At 42.1% G+C, this 27,620-nt stretch overlaps 1 protein-coding gene across 1 annotated transcript in view; it reads left to right on the top strand.

Annotated features, from left to right (window-relative positions):
- scn4aa (sodium channel, voltage-gated, type IV, alpha, a) overlaps nt 1–17,076 on the top strand; it is an 83,696-nt gene extending 66,620 nt beyond the window's left edge. Inside the window, exons 19-26 of the mRNA XM_041874399.2 lie at nt 76–249; nt 544–666; nt 1,550–1,831; nt 2,168–2,221; nt 2,568–2,705; nt 14,039–14,140; nt 14,617–14,887; nt 15,235–17,076. Coding sequence (XP_041730333.2) covers nt 76–249; nt 544–666; nt 1,550–1,831; nt 2,168–2,221; nt 2,568–2,705; nt 14,039–14,140; nt 14,617–14,887; nt 15,235–16,697 — 2,607 coding nt within the window. The 3' untranslated portion in view covers nt 16,698–17,076. The remainder of the gene's footprint in view (nt 1–75; nt 250–543; nt 667–1,549; nt 1,832–2,167; nt 2,222–2,567; nt 2,706–14,038; nt 14,141–14,616; nt 14,888–15,234) is intronic.
- Nucleotides 17,077–27,620: the final 10,544 nt, after the last annotated feature.

Raw genomic sequence — 27,620 nt, 5'->3', positions numbered from 1 at the left:
ATTTCTGTTTATAACATTCTCTGGGAAGGCCACTAGTTATATTGAGATCCATTTTCTTTGGCTCACTTCTGATAGGCTTTTGAGGATATTTACATTGAGAGGCGAAGAACTATCAAAATCATCCTGGAGTATGCAGATAAAGTCTTCACCTATGTCTTTATCATTGAGATGCTCTTAAAATGGGTGGCGTACGGCTTCAAGACCTACTTCACCAACGCTTGGTGTTGGCTGGACTTCCTAATTGTGGATGTAAGTTTCCATTGAATTGTTTTTGGTGTGATATTTACACCGAATGAATAGTGGGTAAAGCAATGTTACAACTATTATCACTGTTGTGGGTGAGCTCAATAATACATGTATCTGAAAATCAAGGAAGACATTGACATTTGTGTTACCTTGTATTCTCCGCAAGTAATTGATATTTGTCTTATCCTGCTTGTCAGAAAATACAAGAAAGACCTTACATTTGTAAGATTTTCTTCATTCATACAAGCATATAACGGGTTGTTGGGTGACTACAATGAAGTTACAATCCTGCCTCAGGTTTCCTTAGTCACTTTAGGAGCTAACTGGATGGGCTACTCTGAACTTGGACCAATCAAGTCTCTTAGAACACTCAGGGCTCTAAGGCCGCTTCGAGCCCTGTCAAGATTTGAGGGAATGAGGGTGAGCAACTGATTCAAACCTATCAGTACATACACACTTAAATAGCCACGCAGATACAGAAAGACACAGATCGACAGACACACCGACAGAAACGCTGATACAGACAATCCTAAACACATACACACACTGACAGTGACACGTCTCTGACAGTGACGTGTTGTGACAGAGATGACTGTGGTTAGCTATGACTATTGCAATGGAGGTGATGTAAGTGGTCATGACTGACTATTATGATGTAGGTGGCGTTAGTGGTCATCACTGACTATTGTGACGGAGGTGACTATTGTGACAGAAGTGACTTTTTGTCATGACTGACTATTGTGACAGAGGTGATGTTAGTGGTCATGACCGACTATTTTGACTGCAGAGAGCATGACTTACTATTGGAACAGTGGTGACTGCAGTGGTCATGACTGACTACTGTGACAGAGGTGGCGTTAGTGGTCATGACTGACTATTTTGACTGCAGGGAGCATGTCTTACTATTGGGACGGAGGTGACTGCAGTTGTCATAAATTACTATTGTAACATAGGTGACTTTAGTGGTCTTGACTGCACTGTGTCCTATCTATGGGGGGGGGCATGTGGTGGTGAATGCTACATCACTGATTATTGTGAGGGAAGTGGCATAAGTGGCCATGACTGACTATTGTGACTGAAGTGACTTTATTTTCATGACTGACTATTGTGACGGAGGTGATGTTAGTGGTCATGACTGACTATTGTGACGAAGGTGGCTTTAACGGTCATGACTGACTATTTTGACTGCAGGGAGCATGACTTACTATTGGGGCGGCAACGACTGCAGTGGTCATGACTGACTATTGTAACGGAGGTGACTTTAGTGGTCTTGACTGCACTGTGTCCTGTCTATGGGAGGAAGGTGGTGGTAAACGCTCTTGTCGGCGCCATCCCCTCCATCTTCAACGTGCTGCTGGTGTGCCTCATCTTCTGGCTCATCTTCAGCATCATGGGGGTCAACCTGTTTGCCGGAAAGTTCTACCGCTGCATCAACACCACCACGGAGGAGCTGTTCCCCATCACCGAGGTCAACAACAGGAGTGACTGCCTTGCCCTGCAGCACGCCACCCAGGAAGCCCGCTGGGTCAATGTCAAGGTCAACTACGACAACGTGGGCTTGGGCTACCTCTCTCTGCTGCAAGTGGTGAGGCCCAGGGTTTCTGAGATGCATGGGTGTTGAGGGCTGGCTCTCAAGCTGTGGCCCAACCCTCCTCCTGGAGAGCTACCCTTCCTCCTTCAGGCTTTTGCTCCAACCCTACTCTAGCACACCTGATTCTACTAATTAGCTGCTCACCAGGAAATCGATTAACTGAATCAAGTGCGTAACAACAGGTTTGGAGCAAATGCCTGCAAACCCAGTAGCTCTGAAGGAGGAGACTTGGCCACCCCCTGGTCTACTACAGTTTTTAATATTGTTTCCTCCTCTGAGGGTGTTGGTGTACTCGAAAGTATCTGAAAGAAGTGCCCTGTCTCTCTACAGGCCACATTTAAAGGCTGGATGGACATCATGTATGCTGCAGTGGACTCTCGAGAGGTAGGTACTTAGAGAAATAGAAGATACTGTAATATAAACCTTTGGTTTGGGGAGCAGTTATTACCACAGAAAACAATGTCATAACTTTAATGAATAAGCCATTGAAACATTTGTATACATTCTTTATAAATGATCATAAATGTGATTAATGCTTGTGAATTGTAATGCTTATCATGCTTAAAAATGATTTTATTAAAAGCGTATAGTTATACACAGTTAGTCATATATTATTAATGCTTATTCAGGAAAGTCATTATAAAGTGTTACTGGACACATTGGTGGTATTTGAATTGTTGTAAGTAATTAGTTTTTTTTTTGACGAGCGAACCTATTTATGGTCCCCTAGGTGGAAGAGCAGCCCTCGTATGAGATCAACCTCTACATGTACATCTACTTTGTCATCTTCATCATCTTCGGCTCCTTCTTCACCCTCAATCTTTTCATTGGTGTCATTATTGACAATTTCAACCAGCAAAAGAAAAAGATAAGTACCAGCTCTTTTCTTAAAACTAGTGATTAATTGATGATGGATGTGTAGTTGGATATAGAAATCCGCATCAACTGTATGAGTCACCATTTGTAAAGGTTCTAACCATTATGTAGAAATTATGTTGAATGTAATAGTAAACTACATTCAACAATCTGACTCTAATATTATGTGAATAAATGCAACAGGCCCTGTACGTCTCTGGAGGAATCTAGTCAAGGTAGCGAGCCTTACATCAACTCTCAGTATGACAATAATGAACATGTGTCGAACTTGCACCGTTATGCAATTATTAGGAGACTAGATACAAATAGCTTGTTCTAGCATTAATTTATTGAGGCAAGCAGATCAGATATGTCAAGGTGGTACCCAAGCATATGCTATGTTTATAGCGTAAATAACAACTACCAATAGACCTACTTAATTATAAGCATATAGTTAATCAAAATAATTACTCTGTAAAACGAGGAATGCATTTACTCAATTCAACTAATATAATTAGTCACAAATAATTAACACTCAAACAATTACAGTGTACATGAAATACATGATATACAGTGCATTCGGAAAGTAGTCAGACCCCTTGACTTTTTCCACATTTTGTTAAGTTACAGCCTTATTCTAAAATTGATTAAATTGTTTTTTTTCTTCATCAATCTATACACAATACCCCATAATGACAAAGCAAAAACAGGTTTTTAGAAAAATTTGCAAATGTATTAAAAATAAAAAACGGAAATATCACATTTACTGTACATAAGTATTCAGACCCTTTACTCAGTACTTTGTTGAAGCACCTTTTGCAGTGATTACAGCCTCGAGTCTTTTTGGGTATGATACTACAAGCTTGACACACCTATATTTGGGGAGTTTCTCCCATTCTCCTCTGCAGATCTTCTCAAGCTCTGTCAGGTTGGATGGGGAGCATCGCTGCACAGCTATTTTCAGGTCTCTCCAGAGATGTTCGATCGGGTTCAAGTCCGGGCTCTGGCTGGGCCACTCAAGGACATTCAGAGACTTTTCCTGAAGCCACCCCTGCGTTGTCTTGGCTGTGTCCTTAGGGTCATCGTCCTGTTGGAAGGTGAACCTTCGCCCCGTTTCGAGGTCCTGATCACTTGAGCAGGTTTTCATCAAGGATCTCTCTGTACTTTGCTCCGTTCATCTTTCCCTCGATCGTGACCAGTCCCCAGTCCTTGCCGCTAAAAAACACCCCCACAGCATGATGCTGCCACCACCATGCTTCACCGTAGGGATGGTGCCAGGTTTCCTCCAGACGTGATGCTTGGCATTCAGGCCAAAGAGTTCTTGGTTTCATCAGACAAGAGAATCTTGTTTCTCATGATCTGAGAGTCTTTAGGGGCCTTTTGGCAAGCTCCAAGCGGGCTGGAGTGACTTCCGTCTGACCACTCTACCATAACGGCCTGATTGGTGGAGTGCTGCAGAGATGGTTGTCCTTCTGGAAGGTTCTCCCATCTCCACAGAGGAACTCTAGAGCTCTGTCAGAGTGACCATCGGGTTCTTGGTCACCTCCCTGACCAAGGCCTTTCACCCCCGATTGCTTAGTTTGGCCGGGCAGCCAGCTCTAGGAAGAGTCTTGGTGGTTCCAAACTTCTTCCATTTCAGAATGATGGAGGCCTCTGTGTTCTTGGGGACCTTCAATGCTGCAGAATTGTTTTGGTACCCATCCCCAGATCTGTGCCTCGACACAATCCTGTCTCGGAGCTCTGTGGACAATTTCTTGCCGCCCGTAGGGGAATGGCATAATCTACTATTACCAGGATCATGATGGTGGCCTGCCCGGTCGAATACTGCTTGGTGTCGCCGTGGACACAGGAGATGGACATCTCCTCACCACGGGCAGTCGGATGGGCCAGCAGGCGTGCTTGTATGAGCGTTACCCCACTCCCGGAATCCAACAGAGCGTGGGTGTCGTGACCGTCAACTTTCTACGGGACCATCGGTGCTGGTTCGCTGTGGGCCCAACAGGAGTTTACTGCATGGCCCGGCTCGTCTCCGGGGCCCGCTGATGGCATCGAATCCAATTCCATGCGAGGTGTCACCGGGCGCCACACTCAAAACAGCTCCTTTGGTCTTCATCCACCTGGGGTCGTCGGCGGCGGATCGACTCTCCCCCGGCTGTCTCTCCGTGGGTCTGCATTCCTTTAACCCGGCTGACTGTCGGATTGGGGAGTACAGTAGGGGTGTCATCCTTCCATCCCCTCCGACTCGGCCTGCGTCCCCTTCAGCAGGGCCTCGGTATTCTGGTGCGTCTCCACGGCTCCCAAGAGGTCCTCCAAGGTCTGGGGCGCCCTCTTCATGTCGTGAGGTAGCGCCCGTAAGAAGCGATCCATGACCACTTTGTCGATAACGGGGAGGGTGGCTACGTCGGTTAGGAGCCATGCCCTGGTGATGCGCAGTAGGTCGTTCATCTGGGCTTGGGGGGAAGCTTCGGCCATGAACCTCCAGTCGTGGACCAGTTGGGCCCGACGGGCCATGCTTTACCCATAGTGGCTGAGTACCTCCCTCTTGAGATAGTCGTAGTTAGCCGCCTGTTCGGTGTTGAGGTCATTATACGCCTTTTGGGTGTCTCCGGACAAGAACGGGGCCAGTAGACCCGCCCACTTCACCTTGGGCCATCCTTCCCGGAGTGCTGTCCAGTCAAATGTGCAAAGGTAGGTCTCGAAGTCGTCATCCTCCGTTAGCTTGATTCAAAACTGATCGGGATGCGATTCAGTCTGAACTATCAACTCGTCCATGCTGATACTGCGTAAACGTCAACCCTGGTCTGACCATGTTGTCAGATTGCTCGCATTCTCCACCACTCATGGCAGACCAGGGGGTTTGATCTAGACGTTTACACAGATCAGACACGGACACAAGTGTGATACCTCAGTTTCAAGGGTGTTTGTTAAGGAGATCTCTTCTGGGTTACCACCTTCTGGGCTCCGGGGAATGCTGTCTCCTCTGGGGTAGAACACCGAGCCCCTCGGTTCTAGCAGACCATGAGGCCGTCTATCCGGTAGCAATCTCTCACTGCCTCCAACTCTCCCGTGTGCTGCCCTCCTGGCAGCTTTATGGGCCCCGTACGGCTGGTGAGCAATCAGCCCCTTGATTACTCACCAGCCTCAATCAGCCCCAATTAGTCCTGGCCGGAGGACCCTTCGAGACCTGGCATGTCCAGCAGAGGGAGCCACCGCCGCGTGATGTAGACTGTCGTGATGTTGACTCTGTCACCATATACATTTTAAAACAGTATAGGAGGGCTCTAACTTTTTCCCCTGGTGCCACTAATATTTTCAGTTGGTGGCACCAGCCCATGATTTGGTTGCAGAACATTTTTGTCAAGGCCTCACGCAATAGAACAAATTTGGAATAATGTTATAAAGTCATTCAAAGTGCTATTGAAATGGTATGATTCAAGAAATAAGTTGTTTCATCTAACATGTCCAAGCAGGAATGTATGATAAAGATATTTTGATGTGTAACACCAAACCAGTGATTGGCATGAATTTTAGGTTGACAAAATGTGGCTATTGGTGCTATGGTTTTACTGTCAAAATAGGGCTCCAGAATTGCAGATTTATTTTGTTCAACAGAGATTCATTTACTCAGTATGCATTTTTTGCGCGATTGCATTTTGAAATGTTGCATATGCTAATCAGAATGCATTGTTGTGTAGACTGGCTAAAATATCCCAGCACAGGACAAATAAATATCTTTGAAGATGTTTATTTGGAAAACTGTCCCTGGCAATGGAAACAGCATCAATTGGAAAGTTATTTTAATAAAGTTTAAATGGAATACAATAATAAGCAATGGCTTTACTGTTTCAGATATCCTGCTTACTGAATAAGATTGAAGTGTTACCCATTACATATGTCACCAGTAGTAAATGCACTGTTAATCCCCTTAATTTGGTTAAATGCATTTCTGTTAATATATGTAGCCTATTAATCACAGTCATTTACTATTCTCATTCTCGGAGTGGAAACATTGTTTACATAGTTCACAACCCGCTACACTTGTGAGAAACAAGTTTTGGTTTATTTCATACCATAATTTAGTTTTGTATGGAGTGCTCCATGTGAGCAAATGAGCATGTGTCTGAACTCTGGCTTGTGTCTCTGTCCTGTTAATGTTGACAGAGTGTGCACACCTGAGCACGCATAAAGTAGGCTTTGTGGCCTGCTGCGCGCATACAGTAGGTAGGAATATGCCCATTTGGGGATGTCTGATTTCTGACCACCACTAATAATAAGCTGAGCTTCTCAGTCATTTTTTCTTCACCTCACACAGTAAGTCAACGGAAAACGTCTGTATTTTTTTTACATCCATTGCAAATGATAGGCTAATAGGCCTAGTTCCTCACAGTATTTGAAAAATCGTTCCAACACTCTCCCCCTCGATAATCACCAAGCCTCAGTGTGAAAGAGCAAAATGTCATGCTCTGATGATCCCATATATCCAGTGGAAATGTCATAAAATACCTGAACACTTTCCCTTGCGTAAAAACAGCGGTCTGTCTCGAGCTCACTGGGGCAGGCTGGAATAGGCTAGTTGATACAATGTTGCAAGTTCGCTAGCCACAGCTTTAGGATGGACCCAGTTGATTGATTTGATACAATGTTGCACTTCACTAGCAATAGCTCAAGTCAAGTGAGATAGAAAGAGAGGCAGAGAGGCGGGGTAGATAGATGAATGTGATTTAAAGAACCTACATTTTCATCAGGATATTTTTGACTGTTTTAATTTGTAGGCTTCATGTATTTTTACTTAGTTGACAATGGAAGTTATAGGCCTACTGCTGCATTGGCAAATTTGGCCTGTATGCTATCTCTGAGATCCATGCGCTAATTTCTTTCTTTCTTTATTTCACCTTTATATAACCAGGTAAGCCAGTTGAGAACAAGTTCTCATTTACAACTGCGACCTGGCCAAGATAAAGCAAAGCAGTGCGGAAAAAACAACAACAACACAGAGTTACATATGGAATAAACAAAACGTACAGTCAATAACACAATAGAAAATCTATATACAGTGTGTGCAAATGTAGTAAGTTATGGAGGTAAGGCAATAAATAGGCCATAGTGCAAAATAATTACAATTATAATTTAGTAGTAACACTGGAGTGATAGATGTGCAGAAGATGATGTGCAAATAGAGATACAGGGGTGCAAATGAGCCAAATAAATAACAATGTAAATAACAATATGGGGATGAGGTAGTTGGGTGGGCTAATTACAGATGGGCTGTGTACAGGTGCAGTGATCGGTAAGCTGCTCTGACAACTGATGCTTAAAGATAGTGAGGGAGATAAGTGTCTCCAGCTTCAAATATTTTTGCAGTTCGTTCCAGTCATTTGCAGCAGAGAACTGGAAGGAATGGCGACCAGAGGAGGTGTTGGCTTTGGGGATGACCAGTGAGATATACCTGCTGGAACGCATAGTACGGGTGGGTGTTGCTATGGTGACCAATGAGCTAAGATAAGGCTGGGATTTGCCTAGAAAGGATTTATAGATGACCTGGAGCAAGTGGGTTTGGCGACGAATATGTAGTGAGGGCCAGCCAACGAGAGTGTACAGGTCACAATGGTGGGTAGTATATGGGGCTTTGGTGACAAAACAGATGTCACTGTGATAGACTACATCAAATTTGCTGATTAGAGTGTTGGAGGCTATTTTGTAAATGACATCGCCGAAGTCAAGGATCGGTAGGATAGTCCGTTTTACGAGGGCATGTTTAGCAGCATGAGTGAAGGAGGCTTTGTTGCGAAATAGGAAGCCGATTCTAGATTTAACTTTGGATTGGAGATGCTTAATGTGAGTCTGGAAGGAGAGTTTACAGTCTAACCAGACACCTACAGTGGGAAGAACAAGTATTTAATACACTGCCGATTTTGCTTACAAAGCATGTAGAGGTCTGTAATTTCTATCATAGGTACACTTCAACTGTGAGAGACGGAATCTAAAACAAAAATCCAGAAAATCACATTGTATGATTTTTAAGTAATTAATTTGTATTTTATTGCATGACATAAGTATTTGATACATCAGAAAAGCAGAACTTAATATTTGGTACAGAAACCTTTGTTTGCAATTACAGAGATCATACGTTTCCTGTAGGTCTTGACCAGGTTTGCACACACTGCAGCAGGGATTTTGGCCCACTCCTCCATACAGACCTTCTCCAGATCCTTCAGGTTTCGGGGGCTGTCGCTGGGCAATACGGACTTTCAGCTCCCTCCAAAGATTTTCTATTGGGTTCAGGTCTGGAGACTGGCTAGGCCACTCCAGGACCTTGAGATGCTTCTTACAGAGCCACTCCTTAGTTGCCCTGGCTGTGTGTTTCGGGTCGTTGTCATGCTGGAAGACCCAGCCACGACCCATCTTCAATGCTCTTACTGAGGGAAGGAGGTGGTTGGCCAAGATCTCGCGATACATGGCCCCATCCATCCTCCCCTCAATACGGTGCAGTCGTCCTGTCCTCTTTGCAGAAAAGCATCCCCAAAGAATGATGTTTCCACCTCCATGCTTCACGGTTGGGATGGTGTTCTTGGGGTTGGACTCATCCTTCTTCTTCCTCCAAACATGGTGAGTGGAGTTTAGACCAAAAAGCTCTATTTCTGTCTCATCAGACCACATGATCTTCTCCCATTCCTCCTCTGGATCATCCAGATGGTCATTGGCAAACTTCAGATGGGCCTGGACATGCGCTGGCTTGAGCAGGGGGACCTTGGGTGCGCTGCAGGATTTTAATCCATGACGGCGTAGTGTGTTACTAATGGTTTTCTTTGAGACTGTGGTCCCAGCTCTCTTCAGGTCATTGACCAGGTATTGCCGTGTAGTTCTGGGCTGATCCCTCACCTTCCTCATGATCATTGATGCCCCACGAGGTGAGATCTTGCATGGAGCCCCAGACCGAGGGTGATTGACCGTCATCTTGAACTTCTTCCATTTTCTAATAATTGCGGCAACAGTTGTTGCCTTCTCACCAAGCTGCTTGCCTATTGTCCTGTAGCCCATCCCAGCCTTGTGCAGGTCTACCATTTTATCCCTGATGTCCTTACACTGCTCTCTGGTCTTGGCCATTGTGGAGAGGTTGGAGTCTGTTTGATTGAGTGTGTGGACAGGTGTCTTTTATACAGGTAACGAGTTCAAACAGGTGCAGTTAATACAGGTAATGAGTGGAGAACAGGAGGGCTTCTTAAAGAAAAACTAACAGGTCTGTGAGAGCCGGAATTCTTACTGGTTGGTAGGTGATCAAATACTTATGTCATGCAATAAAATGCAAATTAATTACTTATTAATCATACAATGTGATTTTCTGGATTTTTGTATTAGATTCTGTCTCTCACAGTTGAAGTGTACCTATGATAAAAATTACAGACCTCTACAATCGGCAGTGTTTCAAATACTTGTTCTCCCCACTGTAGGTATTTGTAGTTGTCCACATATTCTAAGTCAGAGCCGCCGAGATTAGTGATTCTAGTCGGGCAGGCGGGTGCAAGCAGCGTTCGATTGAAGAGCATGCATTTAGTTTTACTAGCGTTTATGAGCAGTTGGAGGCCACGGAAGGAGTGTTGTATGGCATTGAAGCTCGTTTGGAGGTTTGTTAACACAGTGTCCAATGAAGGGCCATATGTATACAAAATGGTGTCGTCTGCATAGAGGTGGATCTGAGAGTCACCAGCAGCAAGAGCGACATCATTGATATACACAGAGAATAGAGTTGGCCCGAGAATTGAACCCTGTGGCACCCCCATAGAGACTGCCAGAGGTCCAGACAACAGGCCCTCCGATTTGACACATTGAACTCTATCTGAGAAGTAGTTGGTGAACCAGGCGAGGCAGTCATTTGAGAAACCAAGGCAATTTAGTCCGCCAATAAAGAATGCGGTGATTGACAGAGTCAAAAGCCTTGGCCAGGTCAATGAAGACGGCTGCACAGTACTGTCTTTTATCGATCGCGGTTATAATATCGTTTAGGACCTTGAGCGTGGCTGAGGTACACCCATGACCAGCTCGGAAACCAGATTGCATAGTGGAGAAGGTACGGTTGGATTCTAAATGGTCGGTGATCTGTTTGTTAACTTAACACAGTCCGATACAGATGTAAGCATGTCCAAGTTCAAATCTCCTACAAGAATGAATTCAGAGTCATTTAGCTTGTGCAGGACATCAGAAAGAGAGTTAAGTGCGTCTCCCAAAGCCGAGGGCGGTCTGTAGCAGCCGACTACAGTGATGTGGGAGTCCTTATATACGTTCACTTTAACCGCAAGCAATTCAAAATGTTTGGCTTTGGTAATTTCAGAGATGTTAAATTTGGATTTCACATAAATTGCAACCCCTCCTCCTTTACTCATCCAATCAGTTCTAAAAACATTGTACCCATCAATAGAAATCAAGTTATTTGACACAGATTTATTTAGCCAAGTTTCTGATAAAACCATTATGCCCGCATTTGTCGTATTGGCCCATATTCTAATCATGGCTATTTTTGGAAATAGACTTCTCACATTAACATGCAAGAGGCCAAAACCTGCTCTGTTTTTTAAATCATAGGGAGTCGGTAGAGATTGCATAGTATCCACCAGCCCAGGGTTTGGTCCCACATTACCAGAGATAAACAATAAAAGCATAACAACACATCTGCCCAATGCGTGATGCCTTGGCGGAGCCAGCGCCATTGTCAATATGAGCGGAGTCTTTCGACACAGAAAAAAAGATTTTGGAAGTATGCTATCATGTGTAGGCCCACTTGCGTTTGAGAGTGGTACAAATGCAATTGCAGAGAGAGACCAAGTTCCTGGTGGTACATGATGGTCTCGTGGGAGTGTTTGCAAATTGTACAGCATAAGGTGATCATTCAGCCTATTTAATCCAGGATGGCATTGAGTGAAGAGCAAGCACAGTAACAGATACATAATGCCGGTTTTTAGAGATCTTTCAGCACAGGTGTGCAACGACCAGTAGACGTTGTGTAGAACGACGTAGATTCTCCCACGGCCCACCGTGCATCAGGTTGTCCAATTTGGCGACCGCTTCTTCGCTCCTAGCCTTCAGTGCACACCTGCGCTCGCGTAGCAGGCCTTACGTGCAGACAGACGCTCCTGACCCGCGTTCCAACTCCAAAAAGGTGTAGGCTCCAGTTTACAAGCGGCCCGAGTCCAAAAATAAAGGCCTTCTCAATCAAAAATCTTTGTACATCAAATTTCGTAAACTAGAGACTGAGATCTAAAAATAATAGTTGTTATATACAGCATCCACCTTCACATCAAACGTCTTTGCTTCTGTAGACAGGATCAGGGTCATTAAAACATAGAAACTCATAAAACGCAGATCTAAAAAACCTCAGATCTCTAGGATCAGACACACAAACCGACAGTCTGAATTTACAGATGCAAAATTGGCCTACAAATGCTAACATCAAATGCCATTCTAAACACAAAGAAAATAAACAAAAATAGAAAACACAGCGGAACATAAAGTAGACAGCCTGATGTAAGAGGGCAACACGCTTCTTTTGAGCCAATTGGTGCAAAATTGTAGGAGTAGACCCTCCCGCAGCTGAAAGGCTTATGGACTTATAATATACAGTGCATTCGGAAAGTATTCAGACCCCTTGACTTTTTCCACATTTTATTACGTTACGGCCTTATTCTAAAATGGGTTAAATTGTTTTTTTCCCCCCTCATCAATCTACAGACAATACCCCATAATGACAACGCAAAACAGGTTTTTTGACATTTTTGCAAATGTATTAAAAATAAAAAACGAAAATATCACATTTACATAAATATTCAGACCCTTTACTCAGTAGTTTGTTGAAGCACCTTTGGCAGCGATTACAGCCTTGAGTCTTCATTGGTAAGACGCTACAAGTTTGGCACACCTGTATTTCGGGAGTTTCTCCCATTCTTCTCTGCAGATCCTCTCAAGCTCTGTCAGATTGGATAGGGAGCATTGCTGCACAGCTATTTTCAGGTCTCTCCAGAGATGTTCGATCGGGTTCAAGTCCGGGCTCTGGCTGGGCCACTCAAGGACATTTAGAGACTTGTCCCGAAGTCACTCCTGCGTTGTCTTGGCTGTGTGCTTAGGGTCATTGTCCTGTTGGAAGGTGAACCTTCGCCCCAGTCTGAGGTCCGGAGTGCTCTGGAGCAGGTTTTCATCAAGGATCTCTCTGTACTTAGCTCCGTTCATCTTTGCCTCCATCCTGACTAGTCTCCCAGTCCCTGAAAAACATCCCCACAGCATGATGCTGCCACCACCATGCTTCACCGTAGGGATGGTGCCAGGTTTCCTCCAGACGTGATGCTTGGCAATTAGGCCAAAGAGTTCAATAATAGTTTAATCAGACCAGAGAATCTTGTTTCTCATGGTCTGTCATGTGACTTTTACAGAGGAGTGGTTTCCGTCTGGCCACTCTACCATAAAGGCCTGATTGTTGGAGTGCTGCAAAGATGGTTGTCCTTCTGGAAGGTTCTCCCATCTCCACAGAGGAACTCTGGAGCTCTGTCAGAGTCACCATCGGGTTCTTGGTCACCTCCCTGACCAAGTCCCTTCTCCCCCGATTGCTCAGTTTGGCCGGGCGGCCAGCTCTAGGAATAGTCTTGGTGGTTCCAAACTACTTCCATTTAAGAATGATAGAGGCCACTGTGTTCTTGGGGACCTTCAATGCTGCAGAAATGTTTTGGTACCCTTCCCCAGATCTGTGCCTTGACACAATCCTGTCTTGGAGCTCTACGGACAATTCCTTCGACCTCATGGCTTGGTTTTTGCTCTGACATGCACTGTCAACTCTGGGACCTTATGTAGACAGGTGTGTGCCTTTCCAAATAATGTCCAATCAATTGAATTTACCACAGGTGGACTCCAATCAAGTTGTAGAAACATCTCAAGGATGATCAATGGAAACAAGATGCACCTGAGCTCAATTTCAAGTATCATTGCAATGGGTCTGAATACTTATGTAAATGAATGTGCAAAAATGTCTAAAAACCTGTTTTCGCTTTGTCATTATGGGTATTGTGTGTAGATTGATGAGGATTTTTTATTTATTTAATCAATTTTAGAATAAGGCTGTAACGTAAGAAAATATGGAAAAGTCAAGAGATCTGAATACTTTCTGAGTGCACTGTATACTGTATAGATACTCTTCAAGAATCAATTGGTATTGATAATTAATTTAAAAGTCCAAAAATTGATGTACCAATCGCAGATCGCTACAAATCAGAATCTAGATTGGATATGTACAGTTTTAATTAATTTGGGTATCTACCTGTGTACATGTAAATGCCCAGAATAATTGTTGTTTTGATTTTTATCCTGCACTTTGGTGACGACATCTTTATGACAGAGGAGCAGAAGAAATATCATGAAGCCATGAAGAAACTAGGCTCGAAGAAGCCGGTGAAGCCTATCCCAAGGCCTACGGTATGCAACGCATAAATGGCATTCAGTTATAGCCATACCCTCATGCTACTCTCTAGTATTATGATTCATTACGTCTTTCTAGTCCAAGACTAAATTTACTCTCTACATAAGCACCTTCAATAAATAAGTTGCTGATTATAAGGAATACATAATTTGATCAATGATCATTTGTGTTGAAAGTGCATTTTTAATGTATAGAATTTCAATGTCAATCTTTTGACCAATGATTGTGTGATACATTTAATGTACAAGTAATAATTCAATTATGTTATGGGGCTAGAGTCCGCAAGGCCTGCTCTGAGTATACCACATACACAGTGACATTAGAATGTGTGACTTTGCCATGACGTCATCGTTGACCCACATTAACCTTTTCTACACAACATTGGCTTTAACAGACTTAATGGAATTTGTGTTTGTCTCTCCCCTGCTCTCCCTCTCGCCCTCTCTTCCATGTGACCCTCGGGCCCCTACAGAACATGATTCAAGGCGCTGTATTTGACTTCATCACTCAGCAGTTCTTTGACATCTTCATCATGGTCCTCATCTGCCTCAACATGGTCACCATGATGGTGGAGACGGACGACCAGAGCGTGGAGAAGGAGGACGTCCTCTACAAGATCAACCTGGCCTTCATCATCGTTTTCACCGGCGAGTGTCTGCTCAAGATGTTTGCCCTTCGCCATTACTTCTTTACCATCGGATGGAATATCTTTGATTTTGTCGTGGTAATCCTGTCCGTAGCAGGTATGTACCTCAGGATCCTTTATACTGTATACCTTATTGTATACTGTACATAGGATAAGTCATAGACAAGTTATAACAGGGTTGGGGTCAATACCATTTAAATTCAAGTCAATTCAGAAAGTAAACCAAATTCAAATTAAAACATTTCACACTGAAAAGCATTGAAGAGAATTGGAATTGGAATTTCAGTGTACTTCCTGAATTGACTGGAATTGAAATTGACCCCGGAATTGACCCCAACCCTGAGTTATACTATAGGTTTTGTTATCAGACAAGATTAGTTATTTCAACAGTAGATGGAGATGTGTGATTGGTCATTAACCAGTGTTTATCTAATTTCCTTTCAGGTATAATGCTGTCGGACATCATAGAGAAGTACTTTGTGTCACCCACCTTGTTCAGGGTCATCAGGCTGGCTAGGATAGGCAGGGTCCTGCGTCTCATCAAAGGTGCCAAGGGCATTCGGACGCTGTTGTTTGCGTTGATGATGTCACTCCCTGCCCTGTTCAACATCGGCCTCCTGCTCTTTCTCATCATGTTCATCTTCTCCATATTTGGCATGTCCAACTTTGCCTACGTCAAAAAACAGGCGGGCATCGACGACATCTTCAATTTCCAGACGTTCGGCAGCAGTATTATCTGCCTGTTTGAGATCACCACCTCTGCGGGTTGGGACGGTCTTCTGCTGCCAATTCTAAACAGTGGTCCTCCGGACTGCGACCCAGACATTGAGAACCCGGGCTCGGACGTGCGGGGCAACTGCGGCAACCCGGGCATGGGTATCATGTTCTTCTGCAGTTACATCATCATGTCCTTCCTGGTGGTGGTCAACATGTACATTGCCATCATCCTGGAGAACTTCAACACGGCCCAAGAGGAGAGCGGGGACCTGCTGTGCGAGGATGACTTTGTGATGTTCGACGAGACCTGGGAGAAGTTCGACCTGGAGGGCACGCAGTTCATCGAATATGCCAAGCTGTCAGAGTTTTGCGACACCCTGCAGGAACCCCTGCGTATCGCCAAGCCCAACCGGATCAAGCTGATCTCCATGGACCTGCCCCTGGTCACGGGCGATAAGATTCACTGCCTGGACATCCTGCTGGCTGTCACCCAGGAGGTGCTGGGCGAAGGGGTGGAAATGACGGCCATGAAGGTGAGCATCGAGGCCAAGTTCAACATGAACAACCCCACGACAGACTCCTACGAGCCCATCACCACCACACTGCGGCGCAAGGAGGAAGAGGCGGCAGCCGTGATCATCCAGCGGGCTTACCGCAAGCACCTGCTCAAGCGCTCCATCCTGCATGCCTCCTTCATGCACCGCTCCAAGAGGCAGATAAGGCGGGAGGAGAACGAGGAGCCCCCGGAGACGGAGGGACTTCTTGTGCGAAAGATGAACGTGCTCTATGGGAGCAACCTGGACCTTGCTGCAGAGATGGAATTGGCTGGGTTGCGAGCACAACCCGTCTCGGTCCCTGTGGTGTCCAATCGGCCATCGGACCTCCCCAAGCAAACACATCCCACCAGGCCGGAGCCTGGCAGACCACTCCTCTTGGTGGTCCCTGTAGAGTTCACCAGTGAGGTGGTGTTACACTCAGCCCCTGTGACGTCTGATCCACCATTGGACCTCCCCGAGCAAACACAGCCATCAGGGTCGGAGCCCACAGGGCCGGAGCCTACCTGGCCGGAACCTGCTGGGCCGAACCTCTTGGTGGTCCCCGTAGAGGTTACCAGTGAGGTGGTGTTACGCTCCTCCCCCTGTTTGTGTAGCCTTGAGTCAATAGACAACCTGCGAGAGTCGATTGTATAACAAAAAGCACTTGAGGGAATTCACCATGGTCTTCCTATTGTATTTTTCACTGATCAAGCGAGTAATTTTATAGTCGACGCTTCCACATAGCACTACTATAAAGTGATTACAAGTAGCTGATGGTTTAGGTATAATAAATAAAGTCAAGTTTATTGATCCTAATAGGGGGTCTCGTTTTCTATTTCTATTTTTGTAAGGCCATTTCTAGACTTGATCTATATTTGACCACTGGACTGTTAAATAAATCTGTATTCTATTTTATACCTACAAACAATTCTCAATCTCACAAAATATAAAATGTTTGATAATCAGTATCCATACATTTCCCATAGGAATTGAGCATGTTTTGACAGTGAAAATTAAAGATAATCTACCCACATCTAATTGTTTTGAAGTAATGCCTAAATGCCTTTATTGCCATGAAAGCATTGAGCAACATTTCATACTCAGATCATGCCTTATTTTGACATTTTGGAATCACCTTATTTTGGGGGGAAAATCACCCAGATTCACCTTTGCCTACACCAGTATGATTTCTGATCTACATTCATGAATGAAGTTTGCCTATGTCAAAGTGGAATTATGTTTTTCAATTTTGTTTACAAATTAATTAAAAATGAAAAGCTGAAATTTCTTCAGTCAATAAGTATTCAACTCCTTTGTTATGGCAAGCCTAAATAAGTTCAGGAGTGAAAATGTGGTTAAAAAGTCATAAAATAAGTTGCAATGACTACCCCATCTCTGTACCCCACACATACAATTTTCTGTAAGGTCCCTCAGTCAAACAGTGAATTTCAAACACAGATTCAACCACAAAGGCCAGAGAGTTTTTCCAATGCCTCGCAAAGGGCACCTATTGGTAGATGGGTAAATAATAAAATTAAAAAGCAGACATTGAATATCCTTTTGAGCATGATGAATATCATTAATTATTATTATTAATAGCATTATTATATTCTAATATTATTATTATATATTATGATGAAGATATTAATTATTAATTAACACTTTGGATTGTGTATCAATATACCCAGTCACTACAAAGATACAGGCGTCCTTCCTAACTCAGTTGCCGGAGAGGAAGGAAACCGCTCAGGGATTTCACCATGAGGCCAATGGTGACTTTAAAACAGTTATGGAGTTTAATGGCTGTGATAGGAGAAAACTGAGGATGGATCATCAACATTGTAGTTACTCCACAATACTAACCTAATTGACAGAATGAAGAGAAGGAAGCCTGTACAGAATAAAACATATTCCAATACATGCATCCTCTTTGCAACAAGGCACTAAAGTAATACTGCAAAAAATGTGGCAAAGCAATTCACTTTTTGTGTTATATTTGGGGCAAATCCAACACAACACATTACTGAGTACCACTCCATATTTTCAAGCATGGTGGTGGGTGGCTACATCATGTTTTGGGTATCCTTGTAATCAATAAGGACTGGGGAGCTTTTCAGGATAAAAAAGAAATGGAATGGAGCTAAGCACAGGCCAAATCCTAGAGAAAAACCTGGTTCAGTCTGCTTTCCTCCAGACACTGGGGGATTAATTCACCTTTCAGCAGGACAATAACTTAAAACACAAGGCCAAATCTACTCTGGAGTTGCTTACCAAGAAGACAATGTATGTTCCTGAGTGTCCGAGTTACAGTTTTGACTTAAATCTGCTTGAAAATCTATGGAAAGACCTGAAAATTGTTGTCTAGCAATGATCAAGAACCAATTTGACAGAGCTTGAAGAATTTTGAAAAGAATAATGGGCAAATGTTGCACAATCCAGGTGTGGAAAGATATTAGAGCCTTACCCAGAAAGACTCACAGCTGTAATCGCTGCCAAAGGTGATTCTAACACGCATTGATTCAGGGGGTTGAATACTTATCTAATCAAGATGTTATTTATTTTAATTATTTTTAATGTTAGCATGTTTCTTTCACTTTGACATTAGAGTATTTTGTTTAGATCGTTGACAAAAAATGACAATGAAGTCAATTTTAATCCTACTTTGTAACACAACAAAATTTGGAACAAGTCAAGGGGTGTGAATACATTCTGAAGGCACTGTATATCCGTGTAACTGCCAGAGGCACCCCAGTCTCAATGCCCCTCAGAGCTGGTTGCATCACTTTGTGTCTAACAGGTCTACTGGTAATCCTTTATTGTATTTCTTGATTTTGTCGCTTCAGCTGTTAGTGTCATCTCCAAAATATATATACGTACTGGGGTGAGTATCGGTTGGTTTACAAGGGAATAATTTCAACTGAATCTGTAATGTTTACATGAGCATTATGTCATACAACAGTGTACTGTTACTGGATGTCTGTCTGAAATGTTTCTACATTTGTCTCTGATGGGTGAGCCAATATAATTACATGTTACAGTGGTATAGATCTAGTTCATAATATGAGTGTGAGATCATATGCAGTTTGTCTTATTGAGTTAATCAACATTTTCATTTAATGACTAGTCCATTGTGCGATGTGTGGGAAATGAATGGGAGTGTTGTGGTTGAATATACAGGACCAGCCATGTAATCTTGCCACCTGCGTAAGTCTTTCGACTATTAATATGCCTGCCTGATGACTGTACAGAAGGGGAAAAAAGTATTTAGTCAGCCACCAATTGTGCAAGTTCTCCCACTTAAAAAGATGAGAGAGGCCTATAATTTTCATCATAGGTACACGTCAACTATGACAGACAAAATGAGGAAAAAAATCCAGAAAATCACATTGTAGGATTTTTAATGAATTTATTTGCAAATTATGGTGGAAAATAAGTATTTGGTCACCTGCAAACAAGCAAGATTTCTGGCTCTCACAGTGTTTGGAGGACAAAGAATGCTGAGTTGCATCCAAAGAACACCATACCTACTGTGAAGCATGGGGGTGGAAAAATCATGCTTTGGGGCTGTTTATCTGCAAAGGGACCAGGACGACTGATCCGTGTAAAGGAAAGAATGAATGGGGCCATGTATCGTGAGATTTTGAGTGAAAACCTCCTTCCATCAGCAAGGGCATTGCAGATGAAACGTGGCTGGGTCTTTCAGCATGACAATGATCCCAAACACACCGCCCGGGCAACGAAGGAGTGGCTTCGTAAGAAGCATTTCAAGGTCCTGGAGTGGCCTAGCCAGTCTCCAGATCTCAACCCCATAGAAAATCTTTGGAGGGAGTTGAAAGTCTGTGTTGCCCAGCGACAGCCCCAAAACATCACTGCTCTAGAGGAGATCTGCATGGAGGAATGGGCCAAAATACCAGCAACAGTGTGTGAAAACCTTGTGAAGACTTACAGAAAACGTTTGACCTGTGTCATTGCCAACAAAGGGTATATAACAAAGTATTGAGAAACTTTTGTTATTGACCAAATACTTATTTTCCACCATAATTTGCAAATAAATTCATAAAAAATCCTACAATGTGATTATTATTATTTTTTTTTTCATTTTGTCTGTCATAGTTGACGTGTACCTATGATGAAAATTACAGGCCTCTCTCATCTTTTTAAGTGGGAGAACATGCACAATTGGTGGCTGACTAAATACTTTTTTCCTCCACTGTATATTCTTTGTTTTATTACTACGGCAAAGGGACTATTGAATGGTGTACGTTTTTGCTCTTCGGTCCCACTTTATTTAGATAGTCCTCTATAGATGGTCTATATGTTAAAACTATCAACAAAAGTTTCAACTTCAAGTCTGTTAACATGCAACAACTTGCTGAGGTTTGGGTTAGGTTTAGGGCTAGGTTTAGGGTTGAAGTTAGGGTCATGTTTAGGTATAGGGTTAAGTTTAGGTTAAGGGTAATGGCTAGGTTAGGGTTAGTGGATATTGTTTGAACAATTTGTTAATAGTTCACAGCAGGCAAAATTGGTTGAAATTGTGTAATTTCGACAAATTCTGTCCACTGGGTTAGTTGAACATCCATTAGCCATCAATATGGGACTATCCAAATAAACTGTTACCGGCTCTTCTTCAACATACTGCTAGATGCCACAGGACTTATCCCACATTTTCTCATGAGCAAGACTGCGTAGCAAACATCTTGATACTCACCTACCTGCAGAATTTGTCTGAATACCAACACCCTGGTGATGTGTGTCATTTTGTACTTCCAATTCCATTTTGCGCAAGCTTATATCAACTCTGACTCGCCCCCTTAGTGGGAAAACATGTTTTTAGAATATTAGCAAATGTATTGAAAATGAAATACAGAAATATCTCATTTACATAAGTATTCACATCCCTGAGTCAATACTTTGTAGAAGCACCTTTGGCACCTTTGGCAGCGATTACAGCTTCCCACACCTGGATTGTAAAATATTTTCCCATTATTCTTCAAGCTCTGTCAAATTGGTTGTTGATCATTGCTAGACAACCATTTTCAGGTCTTGCCATAGATTTTCAAGTAGATTTAAGTTAAAACTATAACATCAGCCACTCAGGAACATTCAGTGTCTTCTTGGTAAACAACTCCAGAGTAGATTTGGCCTTGTGTTTTAGGTTATTGTCCTGCTGAAAGGTGAATTCATCTCCCAGTGTCTGGTGGAAAGCAGACTGAACCAGGTTTTCCTCCAGGATTTTGCCTGTGCTTAGCTCCATTCCGTTTATTTTATATCCTGAAACACTGCCCAGTCCTTAATGATTACAAAGATACCCATAACATGATGCAGCCACCACTATGCTTTAAAATATGGAGAGTAGTACTCAGTAATGTGTTGTATTGGATTTGTCCCAAACATAACACTATGTATTCAGGACAAATAGGGAATTGCTTTGCCACATTTTTTACAGTATTACTTTAGTGCCTTGTTGCAAACAGGATTAATGTTTTGGAATATTTGTATTCTGTACTGGCTTCCTTCTTCTCACTCTGTCAATAAGGTTAGTATTGTGGAGTAACTACATTGTTGTTGATCCAACCTCAGTTTTCTCCTATCACAGCCATTAAATTCTGTAACTGTTTTAAAGTCACCATTGGCCTTATGGTGAAATCCCTGAGTGTTTTCCTTCCTCACCGGTATCAGAGTTAGGAAGGACGCCTGTATCTTTGTAGTGACTGGGTGTTTTGATACACCATCCAAAGTGTTAATTAATAACTTCACCATGCTCAAAAGGATATACAATGTCTGTTTTGTTTTTTTACCCATCTACCAATAGGTGCCCTTCTTTGCGAGACATTGGAAAAACTCCCTGGTCTTTTTGGTTGAATCTGTGTTTGAAATTCACTGCTCGACTGAGGAACCTTACAGATAATTGTATGTGTGGTGTACAGAGATGAGGTAGTCAATAAAAAAATCATGTTAAACACTATTATTGCACACAGAGTGGCTTGATAAGCACATGTTTACCCCTGAACTTATTTAGGCTTGCCATAACAAATGGGATGAATACTTATTGACAGAATACATTTCAGCTTTCCATTTTTTAAATCATTTGTAAACAAATACATACAGTGCCTTGCAAAAGTATTCACCCCCCTTGGCGTTTTTCCTATTTTGTTGCATTACAAAGTGTAATTTAAATTGATTTTTATTTGGTGAAGTGAAATGAAAAAATTCAACAACAAAAAAATTACTGAAAAATGGTGCGTGCATATGTATTCACCCCCTTTGCTATGAACCAATTACCTTCAGAAGTCACATAATTAGTTAAATAAAGTCCACCTGTGTGCAATCTAAGTGTCACATGATCTATCACATGATCTCAGTATATATACACCTGTTCTGAAAGGCCCCAGAGTCTGCAACACCACTAAGCAAGGGGCACCACCAAGCAAGCAGCACCATGAAGACCAAGGAGCTCTCCAAACAGGTCAGGGTCAAAGTTGTAGAGAAGTACAGATCAAGGTTGGGTTATAAAAAAATATCAGAAACTTTGAACATCCCACGGAGCACCATTAAATCCATTATAAAAAAATGGAAGGAATATGGCACCACAACAAACCTGCCAAGAGAGGGCCGCCCACCAAAACTCACGGACCATGCAAGGAGGGCATTAATCAGAGAGGCAACAAAGAGACCAAAGATAACCCTGAAGAAGCTGCAAAGCTACACCGCAGAGATTGGAGTATCTGTCCATAGGACCACTTTAAGCCGTACACTCCACAGAGCTGGGCTTTACAGAAGAGTGGCTAGAAAAAAGCCATTGCTTGAAGAAAAAATAAGTTATGCACGCTCAAGTTTTCTGTTTTTTTGTGTTATTTCTTGTTTGTTTCACCCCAAAAAATATTTTGCATCTTCAAAGTGGTAGGGATGTTTTGTAAATCAAATGATACCCCCCAAAAATCAAATTTAATTCCAGGTTGTAAGGCAACAAAATAGGAAAAATGCTAAGGGGGTGAATACTTTCGCAAGCCACTGTATATATATATATAATAATTTAAAAAACATAATTCCACTTTGACATTATGGCGTATTGTTTGTAGGCCAGTGACCAAAAATCTCAATTTTTTCCATTCTAAATTAAGGCTGTAACACAACAAAATGTGGAAAAAGTCAGCAGGACAATAACCTAAAACATAAGGCCAAATATACACTGGAGTTGCTTACCAAGACAACATTGAATGTTCCTGAGTGGCCTAGTTACAGTTCTGACTTAAATCTACTTGAAAATCTATTGCAAGAATTGAAAATGTCTGTCTAGCAATGATCAACAACCACCTTGACAGAGCTGGAATAATTATTTTAAGAATAATGGGCAAATATTGTACAATCCATGTGTACAAAGCTCTTACAGACTTACCCAGAAAGACACACAGCTTTAATCACTGCCAAAGGTGATTCTAACATGTATTGACTCAGGGGTGTGAATACTTATGTAAATGAGATATTTCTGTATTTCATTTTCAATAAATGTGCTAGAATTTCTAAAAACATGTTTTCACTTTGTCATTATGGGGTACTGTGTGTAGAAAAAAAAATATATTTAATCCATTTTGAATTCTGGCTGTAACACAACAAAATGTGGAATAAGTCAAGTGGTATGAATACTTTCTGAAGGCACTGTAACTGGATCTACACTGATGGCATGGAACGTGGACTTAAGTCAACATTAGTCTGGAAGTCTGAACACAAACTTAGATTTTGGAGTGAACTGTCCCTTAAGTCTGTACTCATGTTGTAATGATAGCAGCACTTACTGTTGTGTAAGTCGTAATTTAATGAAAAACATATCTTACTTGGAAAATGTATAAATGAATGAAATAAGCACTTTTGAAGTTTTAAGGTTTTCTGTACTAGAGTGTAGGAAGTTGTAGACAGTGTCTCTCTTTTCAAACTACTTGGAAAGAAGTAGAGCACCTTAGTGTGTGTTCAACTCTGCTTTAAACGTCCTCCCTAAAATGAATGTAACAGCTGCCAGACCTTAACATATTTCTTAAATACTTCTTGTTAGGGTCTCTTTTTCTTATGAATGAACTGCAGTTATGGCACTAATTCCTATTACAAATACCAGAGACCTGCAGTGGCAGTATTTGAGATTATATGTAATTGCTGCAATACTTAAATTGTTTGACAGCTTGCTCCTTAAATGGCAAAATGGAAATTATATGCAGACTGTATACCATTGTTTACATTTTTAATGTAGGGAGAGTCATATGCAAAGCTTTAATAGTAAGCTTACAATCAGTGTTGCCTGTATATACTTTTGGCTCAGTGTTGGAAGTTTTCTTTTTTTTTAGACTTTTTTCCTTTGTATTATCTATTTAAAGCCATTTTATTCATGTACAATTTAACCATGTTACTTGAATAAAATATTCTAAATGGGGAAAAGTAAACGGGCTTCTTTCATATGTTTCAAACTGTTCTGAAGTATTTGGAATGGAATGTCATGTTTAGGGATAAGGGTTACATAATTGACTGTATGAATAATACTGTATGTTGCAGTGCAGGCTTTCTGACTGTAATAAATGCACGCCCTCTACTGGTTGTCCTTACGTAGCACATATGACACGCAATATGCTAATATTTGTTGTTTCACACCAGCTATTTTTAGCCCAGGTCAAAAGATGTCTTGTCCACAGGTAAAAAGCAAGAAGATCTTCAAAATTGAAAATCTATTCCTGACATTTTGTTTATGCCAAAACAATTCCCCCAAATGACATTTAGTCTCATAATACATATTTACATTTCAATTTCTTTTAACCAATGTTGAATAATTAAATAACCAATTCAACTTCCAAGTGCTTATTGAGGGGAGAGTGAGTAAATTTAAACGGAGCGGTTGAGATTGGAAATGGAAAACTGTGAATACTGGAAGAGCAATTGTCACATTAAACTGTCAGGCTGGTTTCACCTTGTGACATCTGTTGGGATTAGATGCGTATTGAATGTCTTGTACTTACATACAACGTGCCATGCTGAGGTTGCTGAAATTCCAGAGAACTTTTGTCATATAGCATTTATACCCATGTAAGTAAATACTTTTGGTGAAGTAGCCTTTAAGGGAAATAATACATTCAAATCAAAATATGTCAAATGTTTTTAAACCTCTATAGTAGTCTAATGTCAAGATGAAAACACGTCCCATGACATTGGTTGTGTAGATCCAGCTATATGCCTCAAACGCACATGAATGCTAAAGATAAGTGCCCAGAAATTAGACATTGCTTATATTTTCCATTCATTTGTGATTGATGCAAATTGCTGGATCTGCTCAACCGATGTCGTGAGACGTGGCTTCATCTTGACATTACTCTACTTTGAAAACATTTTGACAAACTTCAATTGAAGCAATGAAATAGGTTTTGTGTACTGTTATCCCCTCATAAAAACCGGAACGCTATCACTTATATTTGTAGTCACAACAGGGAACTGAGTATCCAACATCTTTAAAGAGGCTATAAAGAACTTTTGCCTCGGAGTGCTCTTGAGCCAAAAGGGGTCCCCCTAAATGGGCTGAAATATTGCCCAGACATAAACATATTGGACAGAAAGGGGCACACCTACCCAATAGTATTAGCCTCAAGGATTGTTTTGTTTTATATATGTTTGGTTTTATATATGTGCATTTGAACCATACAGGTAATACTCAAGCGGAAATATGAAGTAAACATTTAGCAACTACAATTCCGTACAGCCTCTTTATCTACATTTTAATACTGTACATAGGCCCCCTCTTCCTTGCCAGTTACGTAGGTAAAAGGGGGAACGTTCATCTGGATATGTGCTTAGGGAATGAGGCGGCCAGAGTTCCACTCAGGCGGCCCAGACAAAAGGTCAGGGGCGGCCAGTGACCTTCAGCCTTCATGCCAGTTGGTGCTAATGTCTCTCCCAGGCTTCGCTCAGAGCGGGCACACTGGGCAATGCCTGCCATGCTTGTACACTGTTTAACACACTTCTGAAGCAAGGGACAGACTATACAAAACATACTGTTGGAGCTGGTTTCCTGGACCCAGATTGAGCCTAGTTATGGGCTAAAAATATATTCCAATGGAGACTCTGCTTTTTAGTCCAGAACTAGGCGTAATCTGGGTCTGGAAAACTGGCCATATGTTATTCTCTCCTTTTGTCTTCTTTCTGGAGTGGAAGATGGCTCAATAAGGGGGTGGGAGACAGTCAATTACTGACCTATCATCAGATGTAGTAGGTAGTTGTTTTACTATGTGCCCATAGTGGATATATATATCCACTTTTATGGTTACTACGTGTGTTATTTCATAGTTTTGATGTCTTCACAGTTATTCTACAATGTAGAAAATAGTAAAATTAAAGAAAAAGCCTTGAATGAGTTGGTGTGTCCAAACTTTTGACTGGTACTGTATATATATACCAACTGACTTGTTGGAAAGGTGGCATCCTATGACCGTGCCTCTTCAGTAAGGCCATTCTACTGCCAATGTTTGTCTATGGAGATTTCATGGCTGTGTACTCAATTTTATACACCTGTTAGCAACGGGTGTGGCTGAAATAGCTGAATCCACAAATTTGAAAGGGTGTAGATAGAGAAAGTGTGCTGAAATAGCAGTGAGCCGGATTCGAACCCATGATGCAGCAGTATTTGTGTTTCGGAGGCATAGACCTAGGCCACGACACATTTAGGTAAAAATCTGTGTCTAAAACACATGGTTATGTGTTTCTGGTGCTTTGTGCATTCTTACTGTGCATAATTCCGGTACATTCATGGAGCATGATTATTTGACGTAGCATTTTGCACACATCAGCCTGGTTCTTATCTGAACACTGACATACAGTTTTTAAAGTAAAAAACAGGGAACCATGTAAGACACTTCAGTGACTGCATCACCCCGCCCCACAGGACTATTGGTGCATCAAATCACTTTTTTTTTATAGTGCATTTAATAAAAGCCTTAATACACTTTCCCCAAAAAAGCAAAAATGATCCTTTATTTCCCCTGAGAATTGTGCTAGTGACTAACATGAGTAAAGGAATCATTATGGAGATAGACTGCTGTCAAAATATTGTCAATAAATGAGTAATGATTCACAAACAAATTATGTGTTGTGAAAATATTGAATGCAACTTTCAAATATAAATCACGGTCTGGATCATTACTCATTCATTTACAACACATTTTACAGCAATCTATCGCCATCATCACTCAGCTTGGCCTACATCGGTGGTTCGCAAACTTTTTGACCCACAACCCCCAAAAGGAAGTGATTCAAAGCTTGCGACCCCCCACGCACGCGCATGCATGCGCGCACAATCGCTGTGCAAATGTAGCCTGCCATTACAGCCATAAAAAGGGATGTCTTTTCAAAATGCAAGATACAAAAATAAACTGCGTTGTACACCTGCATTTTGAGCTGAAGGTCATTCATATTAGCAGCCAATATCAACTAGGGATATCATGTCACTTCTCTGGAGTCCAGAGCAAGCAGGATCATACGGCCTACCTGTAGGCTCAGCCGTAAAGGCTCTGCATGGTCAATCCAACTTCTGAAGTGGCCATACAGCATTTA

The sequence above is a fragment of the Coregonus clupeaformis genome, chromosome 1, assembly GCF_020615455.1.
Source record: "Coregonus clupeaformis isolate EN_2021a chromosome 1, ASM2061545v1, whole genome shotgun sequence".
Lineage (NCBI taxonomy): Eukaryota > Metazoa > Chordata > Actinopteri > Salmoniformes > Salmonidae > Coregonus > Coregonus clupeaformis.
This window is presented reverse-complemented; position numbering and strand designations above follow the sequence as displayed.